The 20,229-nt window shown below is 40.2% G+C and overlaps 3 protein-coding genes across 3 annotated transcripts; 1 reads left to right on the top strand and 2 right to left on the bottom strand.

Moving 5' to 3' along the window:
* Window positions 1-2,392: 2,392 nt before the first annotated feature.
* LOC118419781 (cyclin-A2-like) lies at window positions 2,393-7,357 on the bottom strand. The gene is made up of 9 exons (XM_035826374.1): window positions 6,908-7,357; window positions 6,496-6,754; window positions 5,331-5,473; window positions 4,867-5,090; window positions 4,667-4,742; window positions 4,423-4,551; window positions 4,123-4,236; window positions 3,838-3,971; window positions 2,393-3,630 (listed from the first exon to the last, which is right to left on the bottom strand). Exons 1-9 carry the CDS (start codon window positions 7,097-7,099, stop codon window positions 3,579-3,581), a joined length of 1,323 nt encoding a protein of 440 aa, XP_035682267.1. The 5' UTR covers window positions 7,100-7,357; the 3' UTR covers window positions 2,393-3,578.
* A 2,100-nt stretch (window positions 7,358-9,457) lies between these two features.
* LOC118419302 (beta-sarcoglycan-like) lies at window positions 9,458-16,799 on the bottom strand. Its single transcript, XM_035825661.1, has 8 exons — window positions 16,659-16,799; window positions 15,975-15,995; window positions 12,550-12,774; window positions 12,200-12,382; window positions 11,853-11,898; window positions 11,527-11,690; window positions 10,945-11,082; window positions 9,458-10,550 (listed from the first exon to the last, which is right to left on the bottom strand). The coding sequence occupies exons 2-8, from the start codon at window positions 15,987-15,989 to the stop codon at window positions 10,320-10,322; spliced, it is 1,002 nt and encodes a 333-aa protein (XP_035681554.1). The 5' UTR covers window positions 15,990-15,995; window positions 16,659-16,799; the 3' UTR covers window positions 9,458-10,319.
* Window positions 16,692-20,223, top strand: LOC118419303 (RNA-binding protein FUS-like). Its single transcript, XM_035825662.1, has 5 exons — window positions 16,692-16,821; window positions 17,824-17,884; window positions 18,773-18,943; window positions 19,327-19,505; window positions 19,996-20,223. Exons 3-5 carry the CDS (start codon window positions 18,780-18,782, stop codon window positions 20,190-20,192), a joined length of 540 nt encoding a protein of 179 aa, XP_035681555.1. The 5' UTR covers window positions 16,692-16,821; window positions 17,824-17,884; window positions 18,773-18,779; the 3' UTR covers window positions 20,193-20,223.
* Window positions 20,224-20,229: the final 6 nt, after the last annotated feature.

The raw sequence follows: 20,229 nt of genomic DNA, 5'->3' as shown, positions 1-20,229 counted from the left end.
AGACTTGAAAAAAGCATCGTTAACTCGTATAGATTAGATGAAAATCATCATGTTAGACCAATATTAAAGTCCTCTTTAAAAGGGGGTCATATTTATGATGCAACATATGTCCGTTTCTTTTTCGTCAGCCTAATATCGTAAACCATTGACCAAATAAAGACAAGGCTTTGTCGTAAAATGTACAGTATATCACTGATGTCTTAGAACTCCGCTCTTCTAGAGAATTGTGTTGTATACACAGTACATGTATAAACATTCCAACTGTTTCTTTGCAAACCCAGCCACCCTCCATTACCACACAGAGAATACGAATTGGAGACTCAAGAAATTGACTCGCGTTTTGGAAGAATGTTGTGTTTCTATGATTTTCATTATGGACTAAGGTTCTCTATGCCGGGAAGGGAGGTGGTCGGGAGAAGGAGTTATCCCTCCTTCCAGTCAGCACCTTTCCCGCACAGAGAACTTTCATGACGAATATCGCGAATCAGCGTTCCCAAAAAAATAAAGACCACCGCTCCCAAAGTCTCCGAAGGAGGCTAATATTTACACCTGGTCACGACTTTCAGCTGACGAAATACTCCACACTCTTAAGTTAATGGATGTGGTAGAGGTAAGTTCATGAAGGCGGCTCCGGAGTGTTCAAGTAACGGCACTTTGTCACATACATGTACAGCTCGTCGATGATGACTTTCAACCAACAAAATACTCGACAGCGTGAGTGAGTGCGGTTAATGGCAAGTTCAAGTAGGCGGCGCAATGTTGCTGTACCAGTACAGTAGAAAATGGGGTTGGTTCCCCGAACCGGTTCCTCACTTTGAACTTTTAGAATGGTCTGCAACTCGTTCACAAATACATGTACTTGTTTTAATGATTTATGCTAAGCATTGAGCCTCATCTAAATACAAATGTATGGCGAACAGTATTAAAAAACGGCAACCGAAATATGGCGTTGACTTCGACACCATGTAAAGCCAGGTGAACAATGATACAATAACGCTAACGCTGGGTGGGAAATGTGTATTGATCTAGTACAAGGATAGTGCATTGATCTAGTATAAGAAATATTGGCGTTTCCAAAGATATCGCTAGAGGTCAGTTCTACGCTCAACCTGCCTTCGACGGTGTGATGACATTGTCAGCAGCACCAAGCAGTTTAGACAGACCATACTTTCAATTCTATCTTATAAACACAGCAAATGTATCCGTTATAAGATGCTGTTGAGAAATACTCGCAATTACCTACCTACCTAGTCCCTTGACCTCCAGGTCATTGGGGGGACAATGTAGCCATGGAGATGGAGAGTTATTACTTCTTACAAAATAGTATATTCATATAATACTGCATACTATTATCATATGAATACTTATTAATCATCTTTATTTGACAGTTGTTTTATTGGTGCAATCATCTGCCCACAAGCAGAAAAGTATTGAAGTGTATTTGACATACGTTTGTATGTTATTGAACATGTATGTTGCAAAACATTTGCGTTCTTGCTATCAAATTAAATGCTTTCCCTTCTAGACGAACAAATCTTTCGCGTTTTACTTAAGATTTCTGTGATATTACATGTATATTTATGTGTAAAGGATATGAGTTAATGCAGATGGTAAGTATAGCCCATTTTTGATAATTCCCCTGGCCGGAAGCAGTTCAAACCGCTAATGTCTTGTGCCCTCATCTTGCAAATCAACTTTGAAGGCTAGCATGTAGTAAAGACTTGCAACTACAATTTGTGTAAGCATTTGATATCCTCAGAAGAGAATGACATTTTACTGTGCATGTTAGCTTTGATATGTAATTATCCACCATATGATAAACCTATTGAATTGATCACAGAACAAATCAATATTCAACCAAACTAACCAGTGTTTCATTTTGCTTTGACTAGTAATCGCTAGGTTGCAGGATACTGGTACCAAGGCCCCAGCCAGATTACCATTGATCTGAGTTGGATTTGGGAATTTCAACCCTTCCCTTTACCTTTGAAGAGCTTGAGCACAACTTGATGAATTGTCTTATTCAAAGCTCTGAAAAAGATGTTTTAAGCCGATTGCTGAGTTATGTCCATTGCTGATAACAAAGCCTAGACATGGCAAGGTGCCAGATTGGAAAAATTATTTATAAGCTGCATTTTATGTGTCTATGTCAGTGCTTGCCTTAAGCTTTAGACTTGTTGACACTAATGTATTGTTAATCACAGATACAAAAATCTGCATAAAGTTCCTGTGACAAAATTACTCAGATGAATGCATATAATTATCTACTAGCAGTATGTTTTAAGTACAAAAATAGGTCAGTTTAAAGGTTATTTTAACGACTTGGATATGGATATGGTTTGAGTTTAGCATTCTTATGTACCTTCAACAGAGAAACACTTTAAAACACAAGTAGTGTTAATAAAAACTTTAATTAAAAAAACTAAGTTACAAATGTACATGGTAACATTACAACATCATAAAACAAATGATACAGTGCAGAAATGGTTTGCTGAGTACAATGAGCAAAAGCATGGTATACCAGGTATTATATACAGATATACAAGTTTCACCTTGACAAATGTGGGATGGCTTAGTATTTCAGACATGCAAGGACTGGTGGACTATGCCTTTAAAACAACTGGTTGACCTACAGGCATTGTAAAAATAGCAACAAGGGTTTCTGGTGACATTACCCTATTGAAAGGTCTTCGGCAACTTAAGTATCAGTGTTGTAGGCTGTTGTAGTTTAACAGATATGTTAGAACACCTGTGGTAACTTTGTGATGTTACCATGAATTGTCTGTAAGTGTAACAAAGCAGACACTTCATCTAGAACAGGTTCTAACATGCCATCCCTCCCTAACATGTCTGTCCCCTTACAGGGAGAACTAAGCATATGTCCTTGCAATGCTGACCAATGGCTGCACCCTGTACTGACAACAGAATTCATCTTTATTTCACAAAAGGACAGGAAGAAAGCTAACACAAGACACAGCCAGTGGTAACCATAGCAAGGTCAATGATTCAGCTGGCAACACTGCCACAATGTTCATTCCACTCTTACATTCATGTCAAAGATTCCCAGAGAATGTGCATACCAACCACCATTTTCCTTACACAATGTAAAACAGGGAATCTGAGACTGAAGTATATACATTTGACTCTTTCAAGTACAATATTGATTGAATGCTATATTGCCTAGGTAATGTCTGTATCTAACAGATTCCTTGGCAAAAAGTTAAAACGTTACTGAAGTTTCTAATACGTTTGGAAAGGAAATTTTCAGTGGCAGTGACCGAAAAGTTTGTTGAACCTGGATTATCGCAATTGCACTCAATACAAAAACTAAATGCTATCATAAAACACTAAAAACTTAAAATCATTTGGTTAAAAACATTTTATTGGCATACACATACTAAAAATAAACTTGCAATTTGCATCCTCAGTGATCATTTCTAAAATGCTCTCTAGTCTCCATTCAGCGAACAAGTTTGTCGAAATTTTAGGGTCGAGCAGGTTATGTTCTTAAAAGGGTATAGGAATCTTTGTCTTTACACAAAATGTACAACACTTATTTCACCATGCATTGCACATAGTTATGCCGTAGGAATGGTTGCTGGTGCGAGGATTGTAGAGACACCGTGGTATCTGAAAGTGGAAAAAAGGATTTCCTTAGTCAAACATGCAATTACCTATGATTCTGTCAGAGGGTGCTTTTGCACTGAAAAGGTAACTGAACATTTAGACTTGTGTACAAAAACTTAAACTGCATACTGTTACTACAATATTGGAGTAGTCCTCCCTTCTAAGAAGGGAATAGAATGCATAGGCAATCCAGAATATCTTGGTACTTACTTGGGACTCCTGTACTTCTCCCTGACTGCTTGCTGCTGTGACGATGGAGCAGCCTGGAAACTACGGTGCATGTCCTGCACACACGGGAGGAGGTCAGCCAGCGTGTACCCAGAGTAGTGCATCAAGGTCGGCGTCTGGGGAGGGAGGGGAAGTAACAATCAGTGCAATCAAGCTACTGCTAATATTATTGTCCATACAAGACTTCAGTTCTGGCCTATGATACAAAATGCTGCTATCAAGCCAAAGTTTAAAACCACAGCTATTGTGAAATGTACAAGAGCATACCCATGGCTGCATGTTGAGCGTGTGCTGTGCCAGGCAGAGTGAAGCAGCAGCTATGGTGGAGGGGACGTACTTCAGGAATGTCTCCCCCTCCTGCAGAGTCAGCTCTGCCAGGTACTGTAGGAAGGAAAGATACAATAAACTACTTGTAATGTCAGATTCCTACTTGGAATGATGCCAAAATAGGGTTGAACAATATGTAATCATGATTGCTACACAGTCTAAGATAACAAATGCAACAGGATTGAATAGAAAACACCTTTCACAATCAATTCAATGCCATTGATCTCCAAATGAACTCACCATGGCCAGGCTTTCTGTCTTGGAGTTGACCTTGGCAGCCTGCAGGAATCTCTTCTGGAAACAGTTGATGGTTGGCACAGCAACATCAAATGACAGGACCTTCAGAATCAGGTGCTCCATCCTCAGAACCTGTTGCCATGGAAAAATGTTGTTGTCAATGAATCAATAAACCTACATAACATGTTGGTCTATTGAGGTTGACAAATCTTGGTTTAAGTAAATACAAGTGCATCTTTGTGCTTACCTGCTTTTTTGTGTAGGTGTCATCTGTGATGTACACAAACTCCCCAACATCTGGAGGGTAGATCTCTTCATACTTCCTGTTGGTACAAGAGAGGTAAGTAGGAATACAAGAATCATGGATAGCAAAGAGCAACAATGAAGCTGTGTGTTGCACAGTGAAAAGAATCAGTGTGGCAACTTGAGTGGTATAGCTGAACTTACGATGCCAGGAACATGGCTGCCGTCCCGACCAGTTGCAGCTTGCTGCGCAGGACGGACATGGAAGACAGGAAGCGGTCGATGTACGACACGGCCAGGTACAATGTCTCGTTGTGCAGCTTGTACTCCTCTGCGACCTCGACCAACCAGTCCACCAGGATACACCGCATGGAGTTGGTGATGTCAGGCTGCTTCTTCATGTAGCCTGGCTTGGGTCTATGCCTTAGCTGGGGAAGCAGAAAGCAAGTTACAACACGTCCCAAATGGCCTAAATGCAAAATACTGTATCTTGGGTGATATTTTGTTCCTCGTACTACGTTGAGGTTTTAATACAGCAAAAACTGCACAACATCTCCCTTTTCCAAAGGCATTACAACCAAATACATTATGGACATACAAAATGTAAAATGAATGAAATGCGCATATGGGACAAGCCATTTTAAACAACTAAGATTTCAGATAAGTACCTCAGCTTCCCGGAGATACTGAAAGATTTCTGTTGCATATTCAGCAACCTCCAACACACTGTCTCCACGGGCATCGATGTCCTCTATCACTGACTGGTTGTCATCGGAGGAGTCCAATGAGGTGTCTAGCACCATAGGAGAATCTGGAGGAGAAAAAAAATCATTTGAACAATATTCATTTTATCGACTTCTACTACATCAAGATAAGCAAACATATCTGAACAAGTTCACGCTCTGGATAATCACAATCATTTGTTATTAGTGGACTTACTTAGTCCTACTGTTGCCAGAAGTTGTTCAACTTTCCACAGGGCAGAAAATTCCTCAATAGCCGATTCCACCAGAAGTGCTCTTGGAGCCATTTTCCCACGACTTGTTCCACAAAGCTTGAGAAATCGCAAATGATACCGAGCTCTACAATTTCACTTTATATATAAGTTGTGGCAAGTTTCTACAAGTTTGCACAGGTTTTATCAGGATACCAGGCAAAATATGTTTTGGTACAAATAAAAACAACCTATGACAGAAAACATGCCTAAACATGCAAGTATGACAAGATTATCCCAGAATATGAATAGCTATTTGATAGCAAAGTGATAAAAAGCCAAAGTAAACAAGCTGTTCGGGTAGAAACAAAAACATTTGCTATATAGTTTCCGTAGTCTGAGCTTGGTTGATTTGCATGAAAATGCTACGTGCGGCGGGTTGAACCAGGTAAAATTGATAAGGTAATTGAATCGAAGGGAAATTTACATGTGTTTGAAATTGATTGAAAACGACAGCTGCGAAACGATTTTTCATGTGATTGGCGTTTAACGGTCGAAAAGAAAACGGCAGTATGGTTTCCTTTCCTGAACAATTTGAAACGGAAAATATAAACTGAAACTTTAAACCGGTGCCACTTGAGAAACCTGACAAAGGAGGTGTGGCAAAAAACATTCCAAATTCTGTCACGGATGTTACAAATTTTCAAATTTGCCCGCGGGCATTTCTTTTATTATCATAAAATGCATTTAAAAATAGTAATGTTATTTCATACACATGAAAGAATATCTAATAGATTTAAATCACACAAAGCAAGGTCAATTTTATAACTAGGCAAACGGATTTTTTTAAATTTCTGAAATGCGAGCTTATGACAACAAAGGCCGGGGGAGTTGTTTACCTGTGCTGCTATCGATAATTTCTTCCGTACGGCCATAGATGTTGATGGCTTGTCTGTTCCTTTCAGTGCCAAGTGTTGTGACTGTGGAGGAAACCTGAGGTTCTTTGGATCTTTCCCTATCTGCATGTTGGTCGACATGGATGGAGAACTGAGTAGAAGCGCCGGGCGGCACAAAGAACCCAGAGGTGGGCTTTCCCGCCTGGCCGCAACCGACGCTCCCGATCTGGCCGCACCCAGAAGTCGATAGAGGGCCGCAGCTCTGGGAAATTATATAATAAACAACGTTAAGAAATGCATACAAACTAAACAGGGCTATGTTATAGGAATTTTACGTGATTCACAAAAGGGGCTAATAGCTGAAGTTGTTAAGTAGTCTGAGAGGAAAATTTGAAATATTTTCAAGATGGCTGACCTGTTTTGCAGCGCGGTGCGGTTGGACTCGTTGCTTGCTGGCATTTTGGTTGAGAACTCCGAGAGCCACACGTTTCGTGGCCTGGGGAGCGATGGGCCGGCTCTGGTTGTCCTCCCTCTTCAATCTCCTGGCGTTGGCTTGTCTGTTTTCCTCTCCTAGCGTGGTTGAAAAGCTACCGAGTGCCTGTGACATGGTGAGAGTAGCTTGCAAGTTTCGAATGAAAACTGGAGTGTAGCTGTGGACCAACGGCTGGCGTTCCCTCCAAATCTCGGCACGAAAGAACAAATTTGCCGAACAAATAATTCTGTAACCACGAGAAAAACTCACATCTACCTCGGAGACAAAAATGAACTGAAATGCACTGGAATAACTGAGAACAACGAGCGAGAAGCGTTTGAAGTCGAGATGGTAGCGTCTTCTGATGCCGCTTCTGCTAACCGACCTCCTGTTTCAGGGGTTCAAGTAACCCGCGACGCGCTGCATCGACCAATCACAGCGCGCTATTCTAGTCAGCTGGTCAGGCGGGGCCGATCAGCTGGTGAATTAATGAGGCTTGGTGGCGTGGGTCTTACATGTGCACTGGACAATAGATGGAATTCTTCTTTTGTTATAAACAACCTTGAAGACAACAGAAGACAACTGCCATGCACCTTGCTAGTTGGAAGATTGAGAAGCCATGTAATTAATATAATTAGTTGAAGAGAAATAATTCTACATTTGACAAGGTTACTAGAGTATTGTAACAGTGGTGTTCAAGTACCGCCTACCGTCCTTGCCTCTGAATTCTTATTTGTCAAAGCAAGGAGGTTAAAAAAAGAGTGATTTTTAACCTCCTTGGTCAAAGAAACACTGGAAACACTAAAATTAATTTTGTTTTTGGCTGATATGATTTCATGACCTCACCTCTTTAAGACTTTAACTTGTGTTTTAAATCTTTTGCAACTATGAACATTTGAGGTGTACTATGAGTCTAATTATGAATTACTATTTTAAAAGTGATAATCACCAAAATTAAACAATTTTTCTTCATCAGAATCAGGTGCTGCACCTGTAGCACATGTACTGCACTGATTTGCATACATGTAAAGGAATTTTAACTAGCCTGGCAACCAAACCTATAACTATAACAACTCCAGCTGTCCATTTGTTATATAATACAATACAATATGCAGACAGAAGAAAAAAGACTCTGCAGCTATATAATAGGTTTAGATAGACTTGAACATCAGTCATTGACCGAAACTTGCGTGACAGTACCCGTTTAACATTTATGGGGAATTTAGCATGAAAGTTCATCTGTGTTGGTAGATACATTAAAGTTATAGAGAATTGCTAAACCTTCATTCCAACACAAAGAAAACTTTCATTCCTGCAAAAGTGGTGTCTTCCTGACATCACTGCTGGAGTGAGAAAGGGTCATTCTGTGGACAAGGTCGACGGAGATCGACCGAAAATTTAGGGGTAAGTCCCTACATTACCTTTGTGTTGGAATCAATTAAATGATTTATGGGGAACTTCATTACCCTTTGTGGACTTCAGGAAGTGTCTTTGTAGAAATGTATCATCGGAACCATGTCTTATAGAACTACATTTGGTAAGAAGTGCTTTTTTCCCAATTCACTTTATAACCATCAAAGCAATATTATCATCATCCAGATTTACAAAATAAATAATTTTTGCAGATCCTTACATATAAGCTATTCAGTGATTGCATAAAATTTCAACCAGTGGCTGCAATTTTCCCTTTTGATTTTTGTTTTGAATTGGGCGGGGCAATTAGATTGGTCAATTTCTTCAGGTTGGTTCACCAAAATCCTGGTGTACTTACCATGACAATGGGGAACCATCCACCCAGGGAGAGAATTTCTTGTCTGCTCTCCCTTCAGATGAATCTACCTCAGCTGCTCACTTTTCAGTTGTCTGACATATTCTTCCCTTATTGTATCCTACCACCTTTTAGACAATACTGCCTGTCACAGGTCTTGGTGAAGTAAACAGTGCATTTTTCTTACAACAATGATCTATTTGCAATCACATAAAACATACGTTTATGAAGGTTAGACATCCAAGTAAGCAATGTTCAAATACAATACAATCAACCCTTTGTGTAACCCTTTGCATATGATCCTAACGATTTAGTGGTTAAACCAGTTTTTCTAGTTAGCTGTACTGGTATTGAATTGTTCTGACTAGTTCATTCCTTTTATGCTGAAGAAGAGTGATGGATGTCACTCGAAACGTCCGGAAGTAAATATCCGTTTTTATCCAGTTGTAGAGATTGAATTGTATTTGAACACATAAAACATACTTTTGACACTATATGAGGTGTTTTCATGAAAGACTCAACTTTCCCATAATGAAGCCACAACAAATGAAAAACATATTTGAGAAATTTGTAATGCAGTCCATGAATTACAACATACATGTATTTACTTGCCCACAAGTAAAATAAAATTGGACAAGTTGCTGTACTCATTATACGGTTATAATGGCAGACATTTCTTTAGTTCACAAAAGTTACGGACTCATATAAAGACAAAGCAACAAAAGTAAAATAATGCCAAACAGCATTTATTGGTTACAAAAGTACAGTTACATACAAAATAATGCAATAAAATAGATGTACATGTATTATTGTATATCTTTTCTACAAATGTCTGTGCAACTAAGAAGGAGGAAAAAAGCCATATTGTTGTGCGGCGAATGTGCGCTGTTAGGTACTAGTAAGTAGTCCTTGTTGCCATGAATTTGCTTGACATTTAGAAATTGTTGTTGTTGTAGTCTTTAACTTGAATCTTAGCTTAGCTTGTGCCTACAAGCGAATTTGGCACCAAATTTTAAACTGCTTCTGTTGAAGCTACTCAGCTTGATGTTAATTATCACCAAAAGTTTAAATACAACATTAATTCACCCCTACAATCACTACATTTATCAAGGAAATGTAGCCATATCATTTGTTATGTGGATAATGAAGTAATAGACAGTTAAACAATGAAGTTAAACTAATTTCATTACTTGTTTTCACATCCTGTAGCAAATCTGTACCAAAATGCTACCCAGAACTCTATTCAGAATAAAAGAAAACCGATAATGACAATAAAACTAGCACAATATCATAATGCATATACTAAAGGGGTGTCCTACTCCAATACTGAAACAAAATATATGTGTCAGTCAAGTAAAATTGGCACTTGTAAAATCATTCGATTAGTTCTTTTGATTTGTAAAATGTTACTGCACTGGCACTCAGTTTTTCCTTGACTGTTTTCCTGTATTATCAGCAGTGCTGGTGAAGTACTTTGCACATCACTACGATTATAACAACATGATTCCAAGGCACCTTTTGTACTTCCACTTTTCAGCTCCTCTGCTACAGCACCTTTTTAAAAACAGATTTTTTGGCAATTACAAACTACAGGCAAGGGTTTATGTTTTCATTGACAGTGTGGCAGCCCTGGCCTGGCCTTGTTATAGGGACACGGAAAAGTTTTCCGGACGGCGTGCACACACATATCTTGTAGGTGGTGGTGCCTCGGTCGATAACTGACAATGGATCGGGACTGCTACGTGGCAGTCGTGTGTTGTTGATATAGAGTCCCCCGCCGGCTTGCACAAAGGCATTGCCTCTTACAACAGATTCATTCTGTGAAGAGAAGATAATAAAGACATCATGTGGTTATGTCAAATTTAAGAATCTAGCATCAGACAGTAATAATGAAAATGTAATACAAACCATAAAAAGTGACTGTAAGAAACGTTACCATTGTCTGATGCGTTCTTCATTATCTATCTGACCTGGTGTAAAAAAGCTGCCCACTTTTAAAATGTCCCTAGGTATGACGTCTTATTGTAGCCAATACATTATTGTAGCCAATACTGTAAATCATTTCCAAAGAACCTGCCCTGTAATGGGTATAAAATAATAATTTGCAATGTTTTGGCAATGGTTAAAAGGGCAATTTTCCAAACAATCAGTAGGTTTGCACATTTCAACAAGAACGAGTGATTAACAGCATTAAAAAAAATGGAGTCCTTACTCGAAGGGTTTGAAGCATCAAATCATCTCTGAAGTTGAAGTTGACTGCCCTGCCAAGGATGTTGACCCCTTCGTTGCCTCGGAAGATAGCGTTCCTTGCTGTGCTGACACGTAGGTCACTGTTGAGTGGACTGGCCACCTGCAACCACATGTAGACAGCATGTGTAAGTAATCATATCTTCATATCTATTATCTACATGCTGTTCACAAAATGTTACATTAAAGAAATGTAGTGGGGGGAATAGGCCAAATTACAAAAGATTGATGACGTTCCATGGATAGGCACTGGCCTAAATATGAGCATTCTCACAACAATCTCCTGTCAAAGTGCAGATTTCAAGCATATAAAATTAAAATACTGAGTATGATGCACAGCTGTGCTGCCATGAGGAGGTTTATGCTCTCTGAATGTAGTGTGGTACAATGTATAAACAATATATGATGATGTATGCAGTGTGGTGTGATTGAATAATATACATGTGTTGCCCTGTCAAGAGGCATTTCTGAAACATGATCAAATTAAATCTGCAAAAACCTCACAGGATGCTGAAGTAGCACGGTAAATTCCCATCCTTTATCTTACCCTAAATGTCTGTGCCTTTCTGACATTCAGATTGTCCACCCCATCTGGCATCTTGAACTCCTTACTGTCATAGTCAGTAGTGAAGATGGTCTGATTGGTCTTTGGGTCAACAATGTCAAGACCATGATCTCCTTTGATGGTAGTCTTGCCTGGTTCCACTTGAACTACACAGACACAGAAATAATGACTTTGATTAGTGGAAATATTGGTATTCATGAATTAAAACGCCATTAGAAATGTCCATAAGTATTGATTCTGAAGTTACCACTGTAAGGTACAAACAACTATTGTTCTGTTAGACAGAATCAATACATCATTAAACCTACCTGAACCACCTCTGATCTGATCTGTGATCCTGTTCTGAGCCACGACCTACAGAAGACAGACGGTACCATGTGCAAGTCATTACCTGTTACCAGGTTGGACTGGAAAGAATGTACAGTAATATGCAATGTTCTTTAGACTGCTTGATACTAATGATAGTAGTTTTCTGTATCCACTTTCCGTGCATTTTAATATTGTTCTTTAACTTTCCTCAAAAGTAAACCCATGGAATCTTTTGCATACAACAACATTTACATTTAACACTCATTATGGAGAATCATACAAAACAATGTAGATGGTTCATTTCTTCCTTCAACACATTGTGACATGCCTGTAAGTCGATACTTACTGGTTGGTTGTCTCCTGTGAGTTCAAAGTCCTGGTTTCCAAAGCCGCCCATCTTACTGTCCAGTGGCCTGACGTTGCCCATGTCCCCTCCGTACTTGAACCTGAGGGTCCCGTCGTCCATGAAGTCCAGGGTCTCCATGCCATTGTGGTCAATCACCAGGACATGGAGGAGCAGGACGGTCAGCTGAAAATAAGAAAACTTTTGGTTATCTCGTTTTTGTTTTCTCACTGATAAATAGAAATACAACATGAACATATGACTATGAGCAAGGTCTAAACAATACTTAGTCTATGATCTGTCAGTGTCTGCACTTTGTAAAGTACAATGTAAATGGAAAGACGATTACTCACAATAAAGTTGATGACAACCAGGATGAAGAGGATGACAATAAGGATGATCCCCAGAGTCAGTTTCCTGCCCCTGATGCCAGTCTTGTGTAGTCTGTCCTCATCTATGGGGACGTACCCCGCCCTGAAGTTGCTGTTGTGCTCCTTGTTCACACGTTTGCGCTCCATGGACTTCTGCCGCATGGAAAGTCGGCTGCCCCCGCCTCTGTGGAAACTGCCACCATCAGACTAGGGTCAGGGAACAGAGGAACAACTTTGGTCACTAATTTGCACATTAAGTTTGAGTTTACAAATCATACAAACACTGAATCAGTGCTGTCTCCAGCTTGAAATTTATTTCCGTCCCTAATACTTTTGGTTGGAGCGTTCGGGCCGAAGGCCCGACGCGAGCGCCGCAGGCGCTCGCCAAACTAGGGGGGTCCGGGGGCATGCTCCCCCGGGAAAATTTTAAAATCAAACCCTCTAAAACGCTATTTTACGTATTTTCAGAGGCAAAATTTCATTCCACAAAGTAGGACTACCGACACCCCACGATCTCGAAACAATAAGCTTTGTTCCGACTGCCCCGCCACTTGGTCGGGCATTTCGCTGACGAAATATTTTGTTTGTTATATGTATAATAAGCTGTGTTACTTACGTTTACACTCTGAAATTACACTCATGATACTTGTTCGTCGTCATTTTCACGTATTTGTAGATGATTTGTGGATAGTTCGGGGGCTGGATAACGCCACTGGTGTTGGCATTATTGGCCAAGGTCCATTGACGCATTTCAGCTTGTAAGATCGTATTAAAACTTAAAGGAAGTTTACTTCACATATTTTGTCTTGTACTGATTGCTCATGATCAGTTAAGTTACTATACTATATTTTGCTTAATAACTCTTCATTTTGCTGGTGTTGTGTTGTTGTTTCTTTAACCATCAAGAAATGTGCATTTCTCGACAAAATTATCACCTTACTGCTCATCGTCCAGTACCGTCCAAAGGGTACAGATTTGCAAATATCGGAGAAAAATTGCCAACAGCGATCATGTTCATAGCGCTGGGTAAGAATACTGTGATTTACATGATGAAACAGTCTCCCGATAGTTATTTTCTGATATAAAATAAATGTCAATCCGAATTCCAAAATTCAACCCAATTAAACTACGCAGAACAAAGATAGTTCTCACGGCTAGACTTTCCGTAAGGGGCAACCTACGCGGGGGCATGTCGATGGGGTCGGCAGTCAACCGTCAAAAGAAGCGGGCTGACCGTGAAAATAGTCTCCTACTTACATTTTTCGGCGGGCAACTTCCGTATAATTTTAGTGGAAGGTCGGCAAAAAAATATATACAAGTTTGATTCCCGACATTTCCCCGTGAAAACAGCGTTACATACCGCCGAAAAATATGTATGTAAGCTGTAATAGCAGCGAGTTGGAAAATGCGACTGGACGTGTTGTTACCATGGTAGCAGCATTGGCGGCAGCCTTTTGATATAGCGCCTGTGACAGGGTGTGCGTCATAATTCCACAAATCCAATCAACTTTCCACCAATCACAGCCAGCAGCGGCGCGGACAAAGCGGTAACACCATGTCAATCACGAAGAAGCGCGGAACTTTACGAACACGGCGCTGCGAACTAGGTCCCAAATCCAAGCACAAACGTGCTTTTGAAGATACATTTCGCAAGAATCGGCCCTGGCTTTGTCACATCGTAGACGTAGACGGTGAGAATATGGTCTGTTTACAGTTTGCACGATGGTTGTAGTCTTGTAGAACTATGAAAATCACCAGTGTGACGGTTTACTGAGGCCTCCGCGGTCCGACACACACACGACGGCCGAGAGAGAAAGATAATTTCTAAACTGCCGTGTCCGGTTCATAATGAATTGCAGTTTCCCGTTAATGTTGATTTTAAATCGTATAAGGGCCGGATGATTCCAATCGGCATTGCAAAATAAAGCAGTGGTTAGGTAAGATAACGCTGCAGCCCCGCCTTCTCTTGCGCCACGGGAATAGCACGTTTTGCCGATCTCTGATTTCCACACATCTCCGTATGTCGGGGCCGCATGAGACAATGTTTATTTCGCGGCTTGGAAAGTGGAGGCGTGGTGAAGGAAAAGTCGATTAAATTTGAAGTCGGAAGCCTATTTTAGTTATTGAACCTGCCTTTTTAAGCTAACAAAACTGCATTTTTATGTCATAATACTAAGATTTTTTGGGACGGAATGGGTGAATTTTTTTTCCGTCCCGACGAGTAAATTTCCGTCCAGGGACGGAGGGACGGGTCCTGGAGACAGCACTGCACTGAATACTAACATAGTGCAACAGACTAGTGGAAGTCACATTACAAAGTCAAATTTTTGACAGCTGATGAAAAAAGACTGCATTTGTAACATAACATTGCAACATACTCCTTAGTGGTACTGGGTTCCCCTTCATCATCATTATCATCATCATCATCTAGCATTTCCACATCAACTCTAGCAGCCCTAGCAGCCGGCCTTACAGTTGCCACCACCTAGGGGTCATTAACCCCAACCAGCGAGAGATTGTGCTAAAGGCTACCACACATGATGTAAGGAAAATGAACCTATTGTAGAATACTCTTAGAAAGAGTGATATGACAGCTGAGCTGGCAATGACACCACATGATCATTATCCAAAATTAAACAGGCCACCCACTTCTACTTTTGATGCTCATCAAAATAGATTTTTTTTAAAGAAGCAGTAGGGCCAATTCAAATTATCACAAATCTTACCTTTAAAGTTTAATAGAAAGTTAGAAACACTAACAGCCATTTTATCACAAAATCTGAGTGCATCTAAATCAGTAAATGCATCTAAATACTGGTCACAAAGAATGGGTCAGTCACCCATAGCACTTAAAGCCAAAAAAATTTCTGCATCTTTCTACATTAAGAGGCTCTTGCCAGAGTCTTCATGTCTAAATTAGCAGAACACGTAAGGCCCCTTGGCACTTTCTACGAGCATACTTGTCAGTTCTAATTAACGCTATCATCTGTCATGTTCACTGGAGTCCACTGGACACTGGAATTCCCTTGTTTACACGTGAAGTGTTATATTCAACGACATATTTGGAAATTCAGATATACATATTTTTCACAAAGTTCCGCGTGTCATAATTTCTTATCAAACGCCCGAACTGAAAACCGGACTGAAGTTCCAGATGTGGAAGACATTATTCAAATCAGCCTGTCATGATAAATCTGGTCGCGTCTGGCGTTCGACTTGTTGTTGATAAAGTGTGTGGGACCGTTATCTCACTTTCACTACTCCGTAGCACTGAAAAACGTACGGTTACCGAGTATACCAACCATTCAATCGTATCTATATATTCTTATCTACTAAAGACAGGTACTTAAATCTTCTTATGAAATCACAGGGTGCAGAAAAATAACATTTTAGAAGGGACTCCTTACCTCCATTCCCGACATTTTTCTGGTTCCGGTTCGGAGTTTTTTCTACGTTTCGGGGCCGATTTGACTGTCTCTGAGAAAAGCACTAGCGCTTCTCAAAACATCGTTTTTCGGACAATTCAATGTTTCCGATAGAAAAGGGTGCCTTGTCGCTGACCGACAGACTCATTTGACATTTTCTGTAGAAATGTTATTTTTGATAAAAACCATCAGTAAAATACAATTTTCACCCAGAAATTGCTAATTTTGGGCCATTTTTTACAGGTCGCTACACGGTAAAAATGAGTTTTCCTGGGATAATGACTAATATGGCAATGAAGGTCAAGACTTCTTCTATATACTGAGTAAAAAGCAAAAAAAGTTATCCGATACGTTTTCCGCGAGCTCCGATGGCGCTAAAACACCCAAAATGCACATAGAACGCACGATCTGGGTAATCAGGCGACGAAACGCTTTACCGCTATCGCGCGCACTAATACCAGGAAGTGTTCGCCGCACGATCAAATCTCCGACACCATAAAACGCTACGAACAACAAGCATTTGGAGATGTATAAAAGATTATACATTGCTAAAGCGATAGCCGGAAAATCTAGAGCCAAATCTATAGAGACAACCTCTGATTTGCGTCTTATTCTTAGGGACTATTTGGTCATCTGGTCACTTGAAATTCCGAACCGGAACCTTCTTGCAATTATCGCATAGAACTGTGGGTAAATTAAGTGAAATCTCGCGAGAGGGAGCGAGATGCCACGTTGGTTCTGATCTTCTTCCAAGGAAGCGAAGTTTTCCTCTCCCAAATTGGGCGAAATTCCGGCTGTCTGGAGGAGTTGTCGTCTGCAATAAGTGTTGGTACGTTTGTAGCTTAGATACCTTTGCATAGAGTACGGATATTACATGACTTAGTCGTTGCATTGCAAAGAAATAAAACCTTTTGCTGCTCCCCAACCAGCTGGGCATTTGGGGGGGGGGGGGGGGACTTGATGTCCAAAGACTTTTTGGCTTTCAAGGAACACTAAAAAAGTGACTCACTGAATGATTATGATAACCATGCTGTTAGAACAGTCATGCTCATGAATCCCCGTTGGCCTGTTGAGTATTTCAAATAAATTATGGATACCCTGTGAACTATGATGAATTGACATGCTTCTCAGAAATCATAACAAAATATTTAACCATATTTGACAGTTAATAGATTTTGATTTAACCATTTTACTTTACCAAGGAGGTTAAGTTAACTAATGTACTTACAGTGACTTACATTTGAAGGAACAGAATATTTGCACAAAGGCCCTGTTTGTGGACCTCCTTAGTTACTTTTGATTTGTACTTGTAATATTTTGTATGCTTAAAATCAGTCTTTGTATTTCAGTTCAGTCCATTTCATTGAGCCCAATGCATCCATCTAAATTATTCTTGTGACACAGATTCTTCCACACCAGTGTACAAACAGATACCTGAGCCAACATGAATCACCATACTTTTCTTCACCATCTCATTTCTGCATTTTCCTTGCTTACATCATAAAATGTCCTTGCTGACATGAAGTCAAATTGGGAGGCAAGCACACAGCACATAGCCCTTCATGATTTGTCCTGGATTGATTTCTCTACTCTCTGAGCAGAGGTTCGGCTTTGGCTGTTTTTGAAATTGGCATCAGTAGGCTTTCTATTTTGTACCAGTTTCTTGGCCACAAGACGTAAAGAAAACTGTACGAAATAGGAAGCATGAAAAAAACATCAACAACAGCTGGAGGCAAACCTCTGCTTAGAGTATGATTTCTCTGTTGTTCCTTCCTTGTATGAAAAGAAGAAAACATGGAAGTACCAATACACGACACTTCCCCTTTACCAGACACTTCCCAACCACCAGCTAATTCCCCAGGGCTTCCTGAAGGAAGCCAGAAACCACCCAGGTCTGTACTGTCTGTTTTGTAGCCATGCTTCTTCTGTAACACACTGGTGGTGGTGCTGGATTGGCTGCTGCCTGCCTGATCTCTTCAACACACAGAATGCTATAAAGATTGCTTGATATATACAACATCACTTAGGAGTTTCACAAAAACATTGTGCTTGACACTTGGGCCCAGTTCATACCAGGATACGTGAATTGGAATTCTTCACAGCGTGGGATTATTAAATTCTGATTCAATCTGCTGCAGAAGATGGACTTGGGATATTGGGATTGAACTCATTTGGAGCCAGATTTATACCATTAATACCAGGATCCAAGAAATTAAGTAAATCCTGATACATGAATCTTGGTATGAAGAATACTTCATCTTGGACAAGGTCTTGAGAATGAGAAGAAATGAGTTTGAGGATGTTGACTTCAGTTTAAATATAAATAGTAAGAAAGGTGCTAGTGCTAAACAGTCTCATTACTGCATGTGCATGTGATGCCAGATGCCGATAGCATGAAATTTGTCTTTTAGCCAGTTTTGGTGGTGTGATTTGGTTTTTGGTTGGATTTTTTGCCAATGAATGATAAATTTTGCAGTCATGGAGTAAAAGCATCATACGTTTAAAAGAAAACAGTTGCCTTGTTATTGACTACTACAATTTGTCACTCATAGTTAACAGTTGTAGATGCCACGCTGCTGAAAGAATGCTGGATGCATGTGCAGTTTTGCAGATATCAGTACAGTATAGTGCTTACAGAGAAGATGTTTGACTGCTCTGTATGTGGTAGAATCTTGTTAGATGGAAGTACAGGTAAAAAACTCAGATATGGGACCATTGCCTTGTATAGTGAGATACCAAGGTTCTGCATTATATTCAGGTTGGTTTCTTTATTGTTCCAGTACCACCATGTCAGGAGGGTATGGCCAGAGCCCTGACGGGTTTGACCAGGGCTTCTTCCAGACCAACTACGCGGGTTACGATGACCAGAACCAGAATGCAGGATATGACGGTGGCGGACAACAACAGTATGTAGCGTATGACAACGGGGGACAGCAACAGTATACACCAAAGTATGTGTGTGTTATATGGGGGCCGGTCATATACAGGAGTTGTGAACTACCTTGGGAGACAAGTTGGGTCAGAGGACATTAGTAAGGTGGTACCTGAGGTAACACTGTACTAACAGTGCAGGTCATACATAGTATTTTCTTAAAAAACAGGTCACATTCTTGTCTTAGAAATATATAGCATTCTGTCATAAAATCTCTATATTTGAGGGTTGTAGTTTTATTCCACTCTAATTGGGGGTCCACATGGAACTAGAATTGTATATGACGGTACAGAAGTTTCTTTACTTTTGTTATGGTCGTGTTTCACAGTAACTGTAATCACTGTCATATAGCACATTCAATGATTTTTCAGCTTTAATCTGCTTTTTTGGTATGTTTTGCAGTCAATATGCAGCTGGTGGGTATGACTATTCACAGCAGCAGGGAGGGTACCCTGCCCAACCCAACATCTTCACTCCAGACACATCCTCGTCCTACGCAGGGTACACACAGACAGACGGGGCTTCACCCATGGGTCCAGGGGATCCCAACAGTTTTGAAGACGAACCACCGCTTTTGGAAGGTACGTCTCCCTCCCTCCCTCTCTCTCTCTCTCTCTCCCTGGGCAAAACTAAATTTGTACAAGGGTAAGAGATATAGGAGACATGTACATTTGTATGCTAGATGATTGTGGCAGCTGTAGATGGGTGAAATTTTTTGTGTGATCTGGAAAGAACATTTACAGCAGAATTTGCCAAGAGCAAATTACATGTATGATAATTAAGAATTAGTGTTACTTCTGTCTACTTATTGTTTAAAAGGAAAAGCTTTGTGCAGTCATGTTTTTAGAACCAGGGATGTATTGAAATAGACAGGAATTACTAGGTCAGATGAATGTTTTTTGTCTGTGTTTAGTTGGAGCAGATTGTTTTATTGAAATCCATGCAAGAACTGAAGTAGGATCGTTAAATGATTATGTAGATGGATAGAAGGCAATTGTATTGGTGAATGCATCATCCATACATACAAACAAGATTGTAGACAGCACACACACGCCCATTTTGTACTCACAGGCCACAACAGTTTTGAAGATGAACCACCGCTATTAGAAGGTAGGGCTGCAGTGCTGGTGTGTTGTGGTTGGTGGTGCCCCTGCACACTAAAACTCCCAGGCTGTGTTCAGTTTTGTCCCACTAACATTCACCTTATCCATCTTCAATCAATTTGGAGCAAAGAGTTTGTTTGGCTTGTAAGGACTGGGGTAAATTGATGAGTTATTTCTGACATCCAAAGGAAAGAAGAAGCAT

Source organism: Branchiostoma floridae, chromosome 7, assembly GCF_000003815.2.
Source record: "Branchiostoma floridae strain S238N-H82 chromosome 7, Bfl_VNyyK, whole genome shotgun sequence".
Classification (NCBI taxonomy): Eukaryota; Metazoa; Chordata; class Leptocardii; order Amphioxiformes; family Branchiostomatidae; genus Branchiostoma; species Branchiostoma floridae.
Note: the sequence above shows the minus strand (reverse complement) of the source record. Positions and strands in the feature narration are given on the sequence as shown.